Source organism: Bufo bufo, chromosome 9 (assembly GCF_905171765.1).
Source record: "Bufo bufo chromosome 9, aBufBuf1.1, whole genome shotgun sequence".
Classification (NCBI taxonomy): Eukaryota; Metazoa; Chordata; class Amphibia; order Anura; family Bufonidae; genus Bufo; species Bufo bufo.
This window is the reverse complement of record NC_053397.1, coordinates 179,557,459-179,574,188: the sequence shown is the minus strand read 5'-3', so window position 1 is coordinate 179,574,188 and position 16,730 is coordinate 179,557,459. Positions and strand designations below refer to the sequence as shown.

Below are 16,730 nucleotides of genomic sequence, written 5' to 3'. Positions count from 1 at the left end.
TTGCATCTAGTGTACTATTATGTGCCGCTTGTGAAAGGGGTAGAGAGACTATGGGTGACCCTGACTCATGCGCCCTCCGGGAGATTCACTTGCTCTCCCGAGTCCAAGCCTGCCTTAGGTCCCTGGTCTTTGGCAAGATTCCCACCTCCTGGAAGGTACAAGAATTTTCAGCCAAATTTTCTTCAAACTTTAAAAAGAATCTGTCAACATGAAATGCAGTGCAATCTGCAGGCAGCTTTTTATAGAGCAGGAGGAGCTGAGCAGATTGATATATAGATATGTGGGAAAAGATTTAGTAGAAATGGTAATTTATACACTTAAAACTCAGCTTTTTTATGCATGGAAGACTTGGGCAGTGCCACTCAGTGAGTGGCAGCTAACTCTGCGTGATTAAGTGTACTGAGAAAGCTGTGAATCACTGAGTGGCACCGCCCACATGGCTCCTATGCATAAAAAAGAGCAGAGATTTAAATGTATACATTTTGCTACTGAATGCTAATATGGGAACTAAATAATTGGAATTTCTTCCAGCAAATGACATATCTCCTTTGAGGTTTAAAAATGAAATATAGATAACCCACCTGCATAAAAGGAATTGTGTCACAAAACATGTTCTTCATTTTTCAAACCAGCACCTGAATCAGAAATCTTTTGTAATTGCATGTAATTAAAAATTTTGTATAGCCACTGAGCTATTAAAAAAAAAAATACGTATCTGTATAGGGCCACCTGCTGTTTCTTCTTTTCCTTATTTTTTTGTCCCTCTCACTGAGCTGGTCGAACGTGCTCAATTTAAATCTTCAACTGCCACCAGCCATAAGTTCTGATAGAAGCTGTGGCAATTACAGGGAGAGAGAGCAGCAGCAAAAATGACACACTCCCGAGCTGCCAGCCTGAAATAAATCTAGCAGGGCAATTGTAGCAATGAATGGGGAGATCCTGGATCCATGTGAGGTACAGGGCTGGTTCTAGCTTTGTTAGAAAGAGATTGTCATGTACTATATGACGATCAATCATGACATAACCCCTTTAAGACTAACAAGCCAAATCTAGTATACTGTGACACTGTGATATGGTATAAAGACTCAAAGTACACATTGGTATATTTGGGATGTGTTTGAAATCTTCTGTGGGGCAATGCTGTTAGTTATATACAGTAAGTTAAAATGACGTGATGTATTCCCCATAAACAAAACGTATTATTGCAAAAAAAATATATCACAATCCTTCTTAAAGAGGTATTTCCATCTTGAACATTTGGGGGCATATTGCTTGGACATGTCCCCAATGTCTGATAGGTACAGGTCTCACCTCTGGGACCTGCACCTATCCTTAGAATGGAGCCTGCAAAGTGCCAAAGGGCAAACAGAGCATGTGTGGACACCCTCCATTCAATCATATGGGAGCGCAGAAAATAGCCGAGCGCTGGCTTGGCTATTTCCATATGCCCAAAGGAAAAGTGAAGTGAATAGAGCCGTGGCTGTGCTTGCACAGTGCGCTTCCTATTCATGTCAATGAGACTTCCAGAAATAGCCAAGTGCAATGCTTGGCTATTTTCGACACTCAGATAGAAATATTTGGAGGGCCACCGCTCATGCGTGGTGTGCCTTCTGGCACTTTGTGGGCTCAGTTCTAAGTATGAGCGCAGGTCCCAGAGGTGGGACTCGCACTTGTCAGACATTATGGGCATATCCTAGCAATATTCTCCCAATGTCCAATATGAGAATAACTTTTAAAGGCAACTATAAATGTACATATGATTTAGTACAAAAAGACATGTTCTAGTTTGTTTGTTTTTTCCTCCTATCTGCTGGTTTCTTTGAACAAAGGGGTTTTTCTAGTGTGATGTCAGAACCCATGTGTTCCCCCTCCGCTCTGGCATCATGCAATCTTATACACAGACTGAGGCATGGATGTTGTACATGCTCCTTTTACCTCCCCCTCCCCTCTCACAGCATGGCTCACGCAGTAAAGAGATATGTTGCTGTAGTTAAGACCTCCAACTTGTCTGGTATTTCATGTTTTACTCTAGAGGATATTTTGATGACTAGAGGGTTTCTGAACATTCACAGAGAGCCTATAGGCAAGAAGGTAGAAATACAATCTGTGGCAAGATAAGAAATTTGCTACTTTCTTCTAATACAGTATACGAAAAATTCATATACACTGTATATATTTATCTGTACTACTAGTTCATGCAGGTATACTGTATTATCTCACACTGGTACATGAAAGCAGTGCACCACTCTTTTAGTATATTGCACATCTATTACTATGGTTACTACATGAATTACTGTTATTTTGAAGTTGATTAGTACTTGGAAAGCCAAACCCTACTGTGTTTCTACTGTGATCTGTACCAGAACAATCTCAGCTCGAAATATGGGGTTATTTGTGATTAGATGTTAAGGACTGTACACTGGAAATATATTATCTGCTAATCATAGCTCTGCAACTTCAATAGTGATAAAAGTTATTTGTTATCAAGTCATTACATGGACTCAACCTACAGTATATACTGTACTTATACAGTCAAATGTCACAAACAGAAGCTACTGCTCTATTGCAAAAACTGAAAAATGTATTTTGAAATTATGCACTGGAAAACAATGTATTCAAATATGTCCCCAAAACCTACAATTGTCCTACCATTTTAATTCCCTGCTGTTCGTGGGTTACTGATAACGGCATCGGCTAATTAATCTGATTAAACGGATCCGTTGTGCGTCTCATTTTTCCTTCCTTCTGGCAAATCAGAAGAAGGGTCAAATAAATGATGATATCAACAAGGCCAAAAAGGCAAAATAGTGGCCCAGTCATGGAGTGGAGAGGGTGGGAGAACAGCTTGAGAAGTCCACAAAGTGTCACAATGGCAGAGTGTTGAGGTAGCTGCAGCATGAGGAGACCACAGAGTGGCCCAGTGACATAGTGGGGAGGTGGCAGCAGCAGCAGCATGAGTAGACTACAGAGTGGCCCATTTACATAGTGTTGAGGTGGCAGCAGCCAGAGGAACCCACAGAGTGGCCCAGTGACATAGTGTTTGGTTAGCAGCAGCATAAAGAGGCCACAGACTGGCAAGGTGACATAGTGTGGAGGTGGCAACAGCAGCAGCAGCATGAGGAGGCTACAGAGTAGCACAATGACCGAGTGTGGAGGTGGCAGCAGCAGCAGTAGGAGACCACATAGTGGCCCAGAAACAGAGTTGTGAGTTGGCAGCAGCATGAGGAGACCACAAAGTGGCAAGGTGACATAGTGTGGAGGTGGCAGCAGACTGACGAGGCCAAAGATTGGCCCAGTGACATAGTGTTGAGTTAGCAGCAGCATGAGGAGACCACAGAGTGGCACAATGACAGTGTGGAGGTGGCAGCAGCAGCATTAGGAGACCACAGAGTGGCCCAATGACCGAGTGTGGAGGTGGCAGCACCAGCATGAGGAGGCCACAGAGTAGCACAATGACAGAGTGTGGAGGTGGCAGCAGTAGCATGAGGAGACCACAGAGTGGCCCAGAGACAGAGTTGTGAGTTGGCAGCAGCATGAGGAGACCACAGAGTGGCCCAGAAACAGAGTTGTGATTTGGCAGCAGCATGAGGAGACCACAGAGTAGCACACTGACATAGTGTAGAGATGGCAACAGCAGCATGAGGAGACCTGAGTGGTGAGGTGGCAGAGGCATGAGGAGACCACAAAGTGACCCGGTGACAGAGTGGGGAGGTGGGTGGCAATAACAGCACCCACTGACGATAGTGGGTGTAAGAAGGAGCACTTGGCATCAGATGTGTTGCATCACACAGTATCAGAATAGTAGCTGCAGCAGGTATCCAGAAAAAAAAACGGTCTCTTTTGTCAAGGTTTGGGTGAGGCAGCATGGATAATCTAATCTTATGCATCAGGTAATGGTGGGGGAAATCCTGGCTGATCCACGCCTGAATCATCTTGACAAAGGTCAGAACACCCGCTCTGATGCCACACTACCGGCTGGGCAGGACAGCTTTTCCAGGAAATCGGGTGCGTGCCACTGGGTGATGCAGCGGTTGCTGTGGCAGGCTGGACCACCACACTGGAGCCACGGTTCTCCCAGGCCACTTTATGGTGACTATCAAGAGCCTGGTCTCGGGAGGGGCACTTTCAGATTTTTTTCTGTCCGCCGCCACAAAACAATGGTGCTTATAGAACAGACTACACAGTGTACTGTATATTGTGTGGCACAGTGTATGCTATATGTGTATAACAAACATATTTTACATGAAAACTTACAATTACTTGACTTGGACCTTGGGGATCTCGGACACCACTTCCACACTTTGGCCGGGGGCTCGGCGGAGCTGATGTTGTGTTTTATCCTAATGAGAAAGATTTCATAATAAGGATTTGGAGAAGGGGCAGAGGGATAGCAGAGCAGGGAGAGGCTGGTGCTTCTACTAGGGGGTCATTCCATGGGGGACTAATAAAGCCCCCCCCCCCAGTAGAAATAATTCTCCTTATAATGTGACAGTGCAAAAAATACCCCCTTGTAATGCCCCCAGTTGAGCTAATGTCCCCATAGTGCCCCCATAATGTCCCAGTATAAAATACCCCTATATAGTGCCCCTAGTAAATGCCCCCATAGTGCTCCACACCCTCCTTCCTCCTAGTGTCCCCCATAATGTACCAGTATAAAATGCTCCAGTAGATGCCCTCAGTGTCCCCCATAATTTGCAAGTATAAAATACCCCTTCTTAGTGCCCCCCGTAGATTATCCCATAGTACTCCTCTCCCCCCTTCCCCATAGTACCCACCATAATGTGTCCCAGTATAAAATTGTACTGTACAGAGCGCCCATATAAAATACCCCTTCTTTGTGGCCTCAGTAGATGCCCCTGTAGTGTCCCCAATCATGTGCCAGTATTAATAACAGCCCCCCATGTGCCAGTATTAATAACAGCCCCCCATGTGCCAGTATTAATAACAGCCCCCCATGTGCCAGTATTAATAGCAGCCCCCCATGTGACAGTATTAATAACAGCCCCCCATGTGCCAGCAATAACAGCCCCCCTGTGCCAGCAATAACAGCCTCCCTGTGCCAGCAATAACAGCCCCTCTGTGCCAGTAATAACAGCCCCCCGCCAGTAATAACAGCCCCTCTGTGCCAGTAATAAAAGCCCCCCGCCAGTAATAACAGCCCCTCTGTGCCAGTAATAACAGCCCCTCTGTGCCAGTAATAACAGCCCCTCTGTGCCAGTAATAACAGCCCCCTGCCAGTAATAACAGCCTCCCTGTGCCAGTAATAACAGTCCCTCTGTGCCAGTAATAAAAGCCCCCCGCCAGTAATAACAGTCCCTCTGTGCCAGTAATAACAGCCCCCCTGTGCCAGTAATAACAGCCCCTCTGTGCCAGTAATAACAGCCCCCCCGCCAGTAATAACAGCCCCCCCCCCCGCCAGTAATAACAGCCCCTCTGTGCCAGTAATAACAGCCCCCCTGTGCCAGTAATAACAGCCCCCCCCCCCGCCAGTAATAACAACTAAGGGTTGCGTCTTACGAATCCACCGACTCTTGGCTGTGTCTGATGTCACGTGGGACGAAGTGGATGACTGAGTCAACCATTCAAGAACTGCTGGGTTGCTGGTCAAGACACGACCGCTAGATGACACCTGCAGCTAAGGCCTCTCAAAGTGACCCTTTCCTATAGAAAGTAGGCCGCAAATGTACTTTCTAGCGCAAAAGATGAGCATTTGTCACCCAACAATGTAACAGACGAATTAGTGAAATGTATTTCCTTGTCCACTATGTAGAGCAGGGGTATATCACAGCCAAAAATTTGGGAATGTCACCCGACAAAGTAACAGACAAATTAGTGATATGTATTTCCCTGTCTACTAGGTAAAGCAGGGGTATATCACACCCAAAAATCAGTGAATTTCACACAACAATGTAACAGACAAATTAGTGAAATTTATTTCCCTGTCTACTAGGTAGAGCAGGGGTATATCACAGCCAAAAATTGGTGAATTTCACCCGACAATGTATCAGATAAATTAGTGAAATGACTTAAAATAGAAAAAGAAATACGTAAAAATTAAAAATAATAATCTTGATCTATGAGGTGGAGGTCCATATGGAGTAGGAGGTTGAGGAGGCAGTGGACATAGCGGTGTAGGTAAAAGCGGCGGTGGAGGAGGTCGAGGTAGCCAACACTGGGTTTTTGTTTACATTTTTATTTTTTATTTGGGTACACCCCAAAAGAGTGGGAAATATCAACAATATACAACAATGAGCAATTGCTTTGGAGTATAACAATGGCTGGGTAAGGCCGGTATACATGTCTATTCTGCACAAGGTACGGACAAGTCCTGTGGGATTCATGCCTGGTTCATTTTAATGAACGTGAGCTTGTCCACATTGGCTGTGGATAGGCAGCTGCACTTGTCTGTGATAACGCCCCCTGCTGTGCTAAACACACGCTCAGACAATACACTAGATGCAGGGCAGGCCAGCACCTAAAAGGCGTAAAGGGCAAGCTCAGGCCATGTGCCCAATTTGGAGACCCAGAAATTAAAGGGGGCAGACCCATCATTCAGTACGTGTAGGCACATGCACATATACTGCTCAATCATGTTGCTGAAATTCTGCCTTCTGCTAAGACGTTCCATGTCAGCTGGTGGTGCTGGTTGTTGTGGCGTGCTGACAAAGGTTTTCCACATTTCGGACATGCTAACCCTGCCTTCTGAGGTGCTGGAGGTGCCCAAGCTGCGTTGGCGACCTCTTCCTCCTACTCTGCCTTCGCCTTCTGCTTCCACTGTGCCACCGCTGTCAGGTGGGAATGCCACCAGCAGCGCGTCTACCAGCGTGTACTTGTACTCGCACATCTTAAAATCACGCTCCTGTGATGGAATTAAGGACGGTATTTTGTCCTTTTAACGGGGATCCAGCAGCGTGTCCACCCAGTAATCAGCACAAGTTAGAATGGGGCCAACTCAGCTGTCATTGCCTAGACACTGCAGCATGTAATCTCTCATGGGTGCCAGGCTGCCCAGAGGAAATGACAAGCTGTCCTCTGTGGAAGGTGTATAATCTGTGTCTGTATCCCCCCAGCCACGCACCAGTGATGGCCATGAGCTGGTTTGGGTGCCACCCTGCTGATCCTCTTCCTCCATCTCCTCCTCCTCATCCTCCACCTCATCATCCTCCAGAACTGTGCCCTTGCTCGACAATTGTGGTGTTAGTGGAGCACTCGAAACAGCTCAACATGGCACACAAGTCTCGCATGGAGGCACACTAATTGGTGGTGAAGTGGTGCTGTTCCGCGACTCACCTTTGCGTTCTGCAGCTGAAACTCCACTATCGCTTGCTGCTGCTCGCACAGTCTGGCCAGCATGTGCAAGGTGGAGTTCCACCTTGTTGGCACGTCGCATATGAGGCGGTCAGCGGGAAGGCCGAAGTTACGCTGCAGCGCTGACAGGCGAGCAGCAGCAGGGTGAGAACGCCGAAAGCACGCACAGACGTCCCGCACTTTCTGAAGTAGCTCTGATATATCGGGGTAATTTTTAAAGAACCTCTGCACCACCAATTCAGCACAAGCGCCAGGCAAGGGATGTGCTTCAAACTGGCTAGGCCGAGAGCAGCTACGAGATTTCGCCCATTATCGCACACCACCAGGCCGGACTTGAGGCTCACTGGCACCAACCACTCATCGGTCTGTTGTTCCATGCCCGTCAACAGCTCCTGCACGGTGTTTGGTTTGTCCCCCAAACAGATAAGTTATAAAACTGCCTGATTTCGTTTACCCCTGGCTGTGCTGAAGTTGGTAGTGAAGGTGTTACGCTGACCGGATGAGGAGACGGTAGAGGAGGAGGAAGCGGAGTAGGAGGAGGAAGCAACAGGAGGCAAAGAGAAGCGCCCTGCAATCCTCGGTGGTGGAAGGACATGTGCCAAACTGCTATCTGCCTCAGGCCCAGCCTCCACTGCATTTACCCAGTGTGCTGTTAGGTAGATATAACGTCCCTGACCATGCTTACTGGTCCATGTATCCGTAGTTAGGTGGACCTTGCCACAGATGGCATTGCGCAGTGCACACCTGATTTTGTCCACCACTTGGTTGTGCAGGGAAGGGATGGCTCGCCTGGAAAAGTAGTGGCGGCTGGGCAGGACGTACTGTGGGACAGCCACCGCCATAAGGCTTTTAAAACTCTCCGTCTCCACCAGATTGAATGACAGCATTTCAAATGCCAGTAATTTTGAAATGCTGGCATTCAGGGCCAGGGATCGCAGGTGGGTAGGGTGGTACTTCCTTTTTCGCTCCAGTGTTTGTGAGATAGACAGCTGAACGCTTCCATGGGACAATGTAGAGATGCTTGGTGACCAAGGTAGTGGCGTTTCTGGCAGATCCTCTGTTTGTGGGGTGGCAGGTGCACCTGTCCCTCCAGAGGGGGATGAAGAGGCCGAGACTACAGCAGAAGAGGAAGCAGGTTTTTGAGGTGTCTACTCCACTGCAGCTCGTGCTTTGCACTTAGATGCCTGGTCATGCAGGTTGTGCTCAGGTTCAGAACGTTTATGCCTCGCTTCAGGCTCTGATTGCACAGCGTGCAAATCACTCGTGTCTTGTCGTCAGCACATTGTCTGAAGAACTGCATAGCCAGGGAACTAATTAGGGCTGGCTTTGGTGTGCTCGGTCACTTGCTGCGGTGGGCAGTAGCAGGCGTACTGTCTAGGGGATGACCGCTCCGCTTTTGCACCCTGCTCCCTCTTCTGCTGTGCTGGTGGCTCTGTGCGACCACCGTCTCTTCCTCCGAACTACACAGGTCACTCGCATGACCTTGATTCCATCTTACACCCATTCTTCACCCCTCCCCTCCTTGTCGGTCTGCACACTGCAGAAAGCCACAGTAGTTGGCACCTGTGTTTCGTCATCATCAAAGACGTGCTGCGGTGGTCAACCCATGTACTCATCCTGAAAAATAAGTGGTTGGGCATTGGTGCACGACAACGTGACATGAACTCAGTTTTGCCATGAATAAACCCCTGCTCTGCATAGGTGACAGGGACCTAATTTTTTTTAATTTGTCTGTGAAAAACCCCTGCTCTGCATTGCTGACAGGGAACTAAAGCGCACGCTGATGGCATTCCCACCTGACAGCGGGGGCACAGTGGAAGCACAAGGCGAAGGCTGAGGAGGAGGTCACCAATGCAGCTGGGCCACCGCCAGCCCCTCAGAAGGCAGAGTTAGCATGTCCGAAATGTGGAAAAGTTTTGTCAGCATGCCACAACAACCAGCACCACCAGCTGATATGGAACATCTTAGCAGGAGGCAGCATTTCAGCAACATCTTGGAGCCGTATGCGTGCACACGCCTACACGTACTGACTGATGGGTCTGCCCCCTTCAACTTCTGGGTCTCCAAATTGGGCACATGGCCTGAGCTTGCCCTTTACGCCTTGGAGGTGCTGGCCTGCCCTGCAGCCAGTGTATTGTCTGAACGTTTGTTTAGCACGGCAGGAGGGGGTTATCACAGACATGCGCAGCCGCCTGTCCACAGCCAATGTGGACAAGCTCACGTTCATTAAAATGAACCAGGCAAAGATCCCACAGGACTTGTCCATACCTTGTGCAGAATGGACATGTATACCGGCCTCACCCAGCCATTGTTGTACTCCAGCGGACTTTCTCTTTGTTTTATTTTTTATATTTCCCAATGTTTTGGGGTCTACCCAAATTTAAACAAAAAAATTAAATTAAATTGAATTAAAAACCAAAAACCAGTGTTGGCTACCTCCTCCTTCACTGCCGCTTCCACCTACACAGCCACATCCACCGCCTCCTCAACCTCCTACTCCATATGGACCTCATCCTCCTAGATCAAGATTATTATTTTTTATTTTTGTTATTTGAAGTCATTTCCCTAGTGCTCCAAAGTTTGGGTCCCCATTGACTTCAATGGGGTTCGGGGTCAATTTAGGGTCCCGAACTTAGACTTTTTTGCGAAGTTTGGCCGAACCCGAACTTCTGCTCAACTCTACTAATAAGGCTTTTTTTTGCCACTGATACACCCCAAAAAAGGCTTTAGAACATATGACTGCACAGCTGATTGGCAAATAATACTTTTTGTTTTCTACTAATACACGCCAAAAATGGCTGTCATTTTTCTCACTTCACCACACAACGGCTAATAAGCCCATTTTTTTTAAAACTAATACATCCCCAAAAAAGCTTTAGAACATAAAACTACACCCCTGAACAGCTATTAAGCCTTTTTTTTAACTAATACACCCCAAAAAATGCTTTAGAACATATAACTGCACCGCTGAACGGCAAATAATACTTTTTGTTTTCCACTAATACACGCCAAAAAAGGCTGTAATTTTCTCACTTCACCACACAACGGCTAATAAGTCCTTTTTTTCCCACTAATACACCCCAAAAAAGGCTGTAATTTTCTCACTTCACCACACAACGGCTGATAAGGCCCAAGAAAGGCTTTAGAATTTATAACTACACCGCTGAACGGCAAATAATACTTTTTGTTTTCTACTAATACACGCTAAAAAAGGCTGTCATTTTCCCACTTCGCCACACAACTGCTAAAAATACTTTTTTTTCCCCACTAATACACCTCAAAAAAGGCTTTAAAACATATAACTGCACCATTGAACAGCTAATAAGCCCTTTTTTTCCACTGATACACTGCTAAAAAAAGCTTTAGAACATATAACTGCAAAGCACAAGGGCTAATAAGATGTAGAAATATTTCCTAGTAATACACCCTGTTAATGGCTGTATCACACAGCACTTGTACCCCAATAACAAGAAAGGTTTGCTGGAATTACAGAGGTATCATCTATTGCAAACCTGAAAGCAGTAGTATAATGGCAATTTGGATCCGCAGTCAGTGCAGCAAGGTGTAATAGGATTGTTCCTATTACCCAGGCTGTAAACACCCCTATTGAACCATGTTCTGCCTCAATACTGTGGAATAATTCCTCCCTATCCTTTCCCTACACTTCTAATGATCTTTCCCTGAACTTCTACTCAGTAAAATAAATGTCACGGGGCGCCAAAGGCGCACTCTGTCTCCCATCAGCCACAGACCTGCTGCTTAGCTGCGGGAGCGAGGATCTGTGTTTGGCCACGTTCTCAGGGCGGCTTTTCTAGCTGGGAGGCCCCCTGCTCCTAGGTCTGCCTTGAGCGCCGAGCTGATCACTCGGTGCTCGACTTGTCTGTCTGTCGGTCATGTGATGCAGGCCACGTCACATGACCCTCAGACCCCACTATAAATACAGGCAGCCTACTGGCCACAGGTTGCCTGTTAATTATAGGTTCCTGGCTATTTGTTGGACTACTGAATACTTACCTGATCCTGTTCCCTGACAATCCTTTGCCTGCTCCTCCTGTACTGCACATCCCTCCTGGTAATGTGACCTCGGCTCCCACCTAACTACTCTTTGCGGACTCCTCTGGTACTTCTCTACTCTCCTGGTATTTGACCCCGGCTTCTCCTGACCATTCTTTGCTTAACCCTTTGTACTGCGTAGCTCACTTGGTTCTGACCCGGTCCGTTCACGTTCCGTATTTTGTCTTGTCTGTCTTCCCTGCACATATCCTATGTAATGGACTGTCGTCCAGTTGTCCCCTGTCATCAGGACTCGTGAGGCAAGTAGGCAGGGCCAGGGTTGAGGGTGGAGCGCAGTGGTCCCTATCCTTCCCCCTGTGTGTGTGTGTGGACGTGACCGTTACAATAAAAGTTTTCAAGTCTTTCCTAGCACTTTCCCTAGCGCCTGCTAACGTCTCTCCCTGCACTAAGTACACTGTTAAATGGCTGAATCCAAGATGGCTGAAGCTATTTATAGGGCTGTCACATCACAAGGCTTGCTGGCTGCTGATTGGCTGCATGAATGGCATTGTGGGTAATCCCTCATTCCTTCATTCTTTGCTCCATGTCCTAACATGTGCAGCAGCCATTTTAAGGAAATGTGATTCGTTACCACGAAGCGTGAGGAAATTCGGATTTGGTGCGAATCGAATATTTCCTGAAATTCAGATCGAATTCCACTTTGTCAACTCCGATTTGCTCATCTCTAATTAAGACGTCTAAAACCCTGGTCTTAACAAATGATACTTTTTTTTTTTTTTATGTGTTACTACTTTTGTACAAATAAAACCATAAAAAAAAATGCATGGCTGCATCCCAAGTGCCACACAGCCAGAGTAAGGGCTTGATTCTTGCAGGATGACTTGTAGTTTTCATTGGTATCATTTCTAATATTGGTTCATACAACATTTTGATTGTTTTTTATTTTGTCTTTTCGGTGGCAGCTAAGCAAAAACCTGATTTTTTTTTTTTCTAGAATTCACAGTGTGGGATGAATTACATAATAGTTGAATAGTTTAGGTTGTTAAGAATGCAGCAATAAAAAAAATATTGTAGGGGATTTTATTTTTCTATTTGAAAACCTTTTTGCCATGGAAAAGGGTTTGTGGGTTTTTAACTTAAAGATTCTTTTAAATAAAACTTTGTCATTTTTTTTATTTTATCCCCTATTAGTCCCACATGGAGATTTGAGTAGTACAGTGGAATATGCTGTTATTAGAAACTCTGGCACAACCTATTAAGGTGAGGACAGACTTGAGGCCCTACATTGGACCCCTGGGTGCCCGATAAATACTTCAGACCCCGGAATTGCTATTTCTGTGGTGGCGATAGGTGACAAAGGCAGCACTCTCCCACTGAAACCACTTAGATGCCATGATCACTATTGACTATGGCATTTAAGGGATTAAACAAGAGCTGAGCTCCTACTCTTCAATGCATGGGAGACTGGCACAGTGCTTAGACTTTGAAGTCATGAAAAGGCAATGGCCTGGAATAAGGCCCCGCAATGTTTGTTGTAAAAAATTATTTCAGCGGTCATTAAGGGGTTTATTAGCAGGATCAGCTTTACCAGGCATTATACTGACTTAACCTGGTTGACCCTGCTGACAAATGCTCTCTAAGTCTTAAATGTAAAGGTCCCTTTACAATGGTCAGGACAGTTATCAGGAAAAAGCATTTCTGCAAATGCTCATTCCTGATTAATGCCTTGCATAAAGGTGCCACTGATCACCCGATGACTAAAAGTATCATTGGTGCTGTCACCGAAATCCTCGTTTCTGAGCAGCAGATCACAAATTACTGAGCATCCATAGAAAACTCTCCGATAAATGTCATTGAACATGTAATGTCAATTGTGACTTTGGTCCATATGGCTGCAGTACAGCATGTTTTAATTGCTGTAAAAAGCTGCTTTATTCAGAAAATAAAAACAAAATAAAAAGAACATGTATCATTAGCTGGCTATAATTGGTAAAAAGATGTATTTAATTACAATAATATGTATTTATTTTCAATCTACTGAATTTTACTTTTCTTCTAGGTGCATTTCTTATCCCATATTTCTTAACCCTCATTTTTGCGGGGATGCCACTTTTTCTCTTGGAGTGTGCTTTGGGGCAATACATGTCAATTGGAGGTCTTGGAGTTTGGAAGCTTGCACCAATGTTTAAAGGTATGTGTAAAATTATAAGTATTTCATGATCCATATGACTTGTCCTTCCTTACCTTTCCTTTTGGCTTGAGGTATCACAAAGTGAATGGCACAAGCTAACCAATGGATTATGGCAAAAAGTGTTTTATATTAAAAGTTGGTCAGCTTGTGTGACTTATCTCTTGATACTTCATGCAAAGAGGAGAGGTAAGGAAGGAAACATTTCTATCATTATAGATACTATATTATCATAATAGTTATTGTCAAACCATCATCAAAATGATTTGTGGTTATTTGTCTAGGGACTTCTTGGAACACTGAACATAACAGTAACACACATACTCATATATATATATTGTGGGGGATTAGCTCTTCTCCGGGGGTCATTCACACAAGTATCTTCGCCAAACACCAATTTTAAGGTCCAAACATCGCTTTTATTTGGCACCTCAGCAAAACAAACATAATACAAAACAAACAACTGCCCGGCTGGGCTCTAACTAAACATATGGTAGAATCCCTGATTCACCTATAGAGTGCTGTTCAGACACAGTGTCAGGCCTGGCTTTCTCAGTCAAGCATATACCAGCCCCCCAGGCTGTAACACGGTCAGTCCAGGCTATGACCCAGCCTCGTGGTTTCTCAGCCTAGCTGGAACCCCACACCCAGAGCCTCACCTGGCCTCTGTTCGCAACCACGCCCCCCCGGCTGACAGTCTGGGATGGGCTTTTACTCCCCAGTAATGATCCCAGGTAATTACACCTGGGGATCCCTCATGCTAGGGAAAACCTGCCCTGGAATGGGAGGTGTGGATTGGCAGCTCCCTCTACTAACCTCCCAATCCAAGTAAAATCCAGCCCTTAAATACTAAACAAAATAGCTCCAGCAACTATGCCTTGCTGAAACCAGCACCACTCTGGAACTTTACTTATCTCACCCAGTTGAGGAACCTGGGTGAGATATACCCCTCTTCTGGGATCCTTTTTCACTTTAGCGTTCACATCACCATAATATATATATAAACATAACGCACCAAGCAGGAGTTGTCATGGTATGAAATTTTATATGTGTGAACGTTATGATTAGAGATGAGCGAATTTCATACTTTGAAATTCATTCACACTTCGTTTGTTGGTTAATGGTGAATTGCGTTATGGATTCCGTTACCACGGACCATCACACAATTCTATGACGGAATGCATAACGGAATGCCGGCATAAAGGCATTCCGTTATTCATTCCGTCATAATAGAAGTCAATTGGCTGCAAAATGGATCCGTCCCTTTTCCGTTATGCAGGGGAGTCCTAAAAATAACGCAATTCACCTTTAACCAACAAACAAAGTGTGAACGAATTTCATAAGCGGAAATTTCGTTCATCTCTAGTTATGATGATATATGTAAGTGATTACAATATTAAAGCGAAAGGATAACTTTATTGGGGAAAGTTATACAATTTAAAGCTCTAGTACTAGAGGCTTTAGGACCCTGTTGGGTTGACTCTAGCCTGGATACAAGATGAGATACAGTTGGTTATGGAGGAATACAGGTTCCATATGGAATCCTGCAGCACATTTGCCCACAGATGTTGCCATTGGGCAACTGATTCTCTTAGCAAAATGCTGGGTCACTTTCTTTCCTGCACACTCCTAGGTTGCCAAAGCTGGATTCAACATGGATTCACCATGTTGCAATCTGATGGACATATAACTGAGCTGTTAGGTTTCCACGTATTACTACTAGAGGTGACCGACTGTCTTATGTGATAGCTCCCAAGATCATCACACCATTAGTTGAGGCAGTGTGTCGATCCAAAGCAAAGGCAGGATCAAAGCGCTCACTGCGAGGGCTCCATACTTGCACCTGACAGTCATGGGACCCCAAACAGAACCTGAATTTATCACTAAAGATGATGGGGTTCGAGTCTGTAGCAGTCCAGGTTTCTCTTTAATGACACCAATGAAGTTTGTTCAGCTAAATGCATGGAAATGGTCTGGGCAGAGACAGGGGTGTGCAGTAAAGGTGCCATCTGTGCCTGGATGGTGGACAATGAAACTGTGGGATCTGCTCGTGCTTGTTGGTGGATCAAATGATCCTCTCTACTGGTGGACTGTCTGGGCTGCCTGGACCCTGTTGATGTGTGTGCATGCTCTCATATAACCACTTTTCCCAACACCTCCTAACATATAGGTCAGAATGACCATCCTGTTTCTGTCAGTTCAATGATGAGCCCTCTCAAAATCTGTAGACTGAGCAAAATATCTGAGTGCTTCGTGGTGGCATATCTATCATAGCGATCTTGCCCTTTTTTTATTTCTATTCTACTCTTTGCACAATTGTATAACACCTTGTCATTCTGTGGTGCCAGTCCCTATGCTGCTAAAATATATTTTACTAGCTATAGAGCCCTATTAGAGTAATTGGATTTCAACAACAATATCTGGGCTCACATTATTTTTACATTACACTGTAAGATAAAAAGAAACTCTTGAAAAGCCCAGTCTGGTATAAAATGTAACACAACAAATCATGGTAATTTTAAAAGGGGATATTCATCCAAAACTGATCTTCTGACTAGCCATTAGAGGGCATCTGTCTGAAAATGTGTACCTATGAAACTGGCTGACCTGTTGCATGTGCGCTTGGCAGCTGAAGGCATCTGTGTTGGTTCCGTGTTCATAAGTGCCCGCATTCTGAGAAAAATAATGTTTTAATATATGCAAATGATGGTCTCATGGCAACACCCCCATTGCTTCTAGAGGCTCTGCTCTCTCTGTAACTGCTGCATCCTCTGCAATTTGTTTGACAAGACCAGGCAGTGAAAACATCACCATGCCTGGCCCTATCAATCAAAGTGGAGAGCTTGACAGTTGCAGAGAGAGCTGAACCTTTAGGTTTAATGGAAACGCCTCCAACTGCACATGTAACAGGTCAGCCACTATTATAGGTACAAATCTTCTGACAGATGCCCTTTAAAGTAGTGGTCAGTCTGACTTTATTACTTCTTTATCTCAGCCATAACAGAGAGGGGGTCTTGCATAGCTAACAAAATGAGTCAACCCATCAAACATGTTATTGACCACCAAATGTTGGGCAAATTTCCCCCTTTAAAATTTTAATCTCCTAACATTTCCAAAGGCATTATTGTAGTGATCGAACACATTTCCATACTTTTTAAACAAGAAGATACACTTCTGGCACCACTTATTTCCAGAGGGAACAAGGGATCAATCTAAATTC

The 16,730-nt window shown here is 45.2% G+C and overlaps 1 protein-coding gene across 1 annotated transcript in view; it reads left to right on the top strand.

The window, feature by feature from the left end:
• SLC6A1 (solute carrier family 6 member 1) overlaps positions 1-16,730 on the top strand; it is a 153,819-nt gene that overhangs the window by 57,648 nt on the left and 79,441 nt on the right. The window contains exon 2 of the mRNA XM_040406929.1: positions 13,382-13,513. Within this exon, the coding sequence (XP_040262863.1) occupies positions 13,382-13,513 (132 nt within the window). The remainder of the gene's footprint in view (positions 1-13,381; positions 13,514-16,730) is intronic.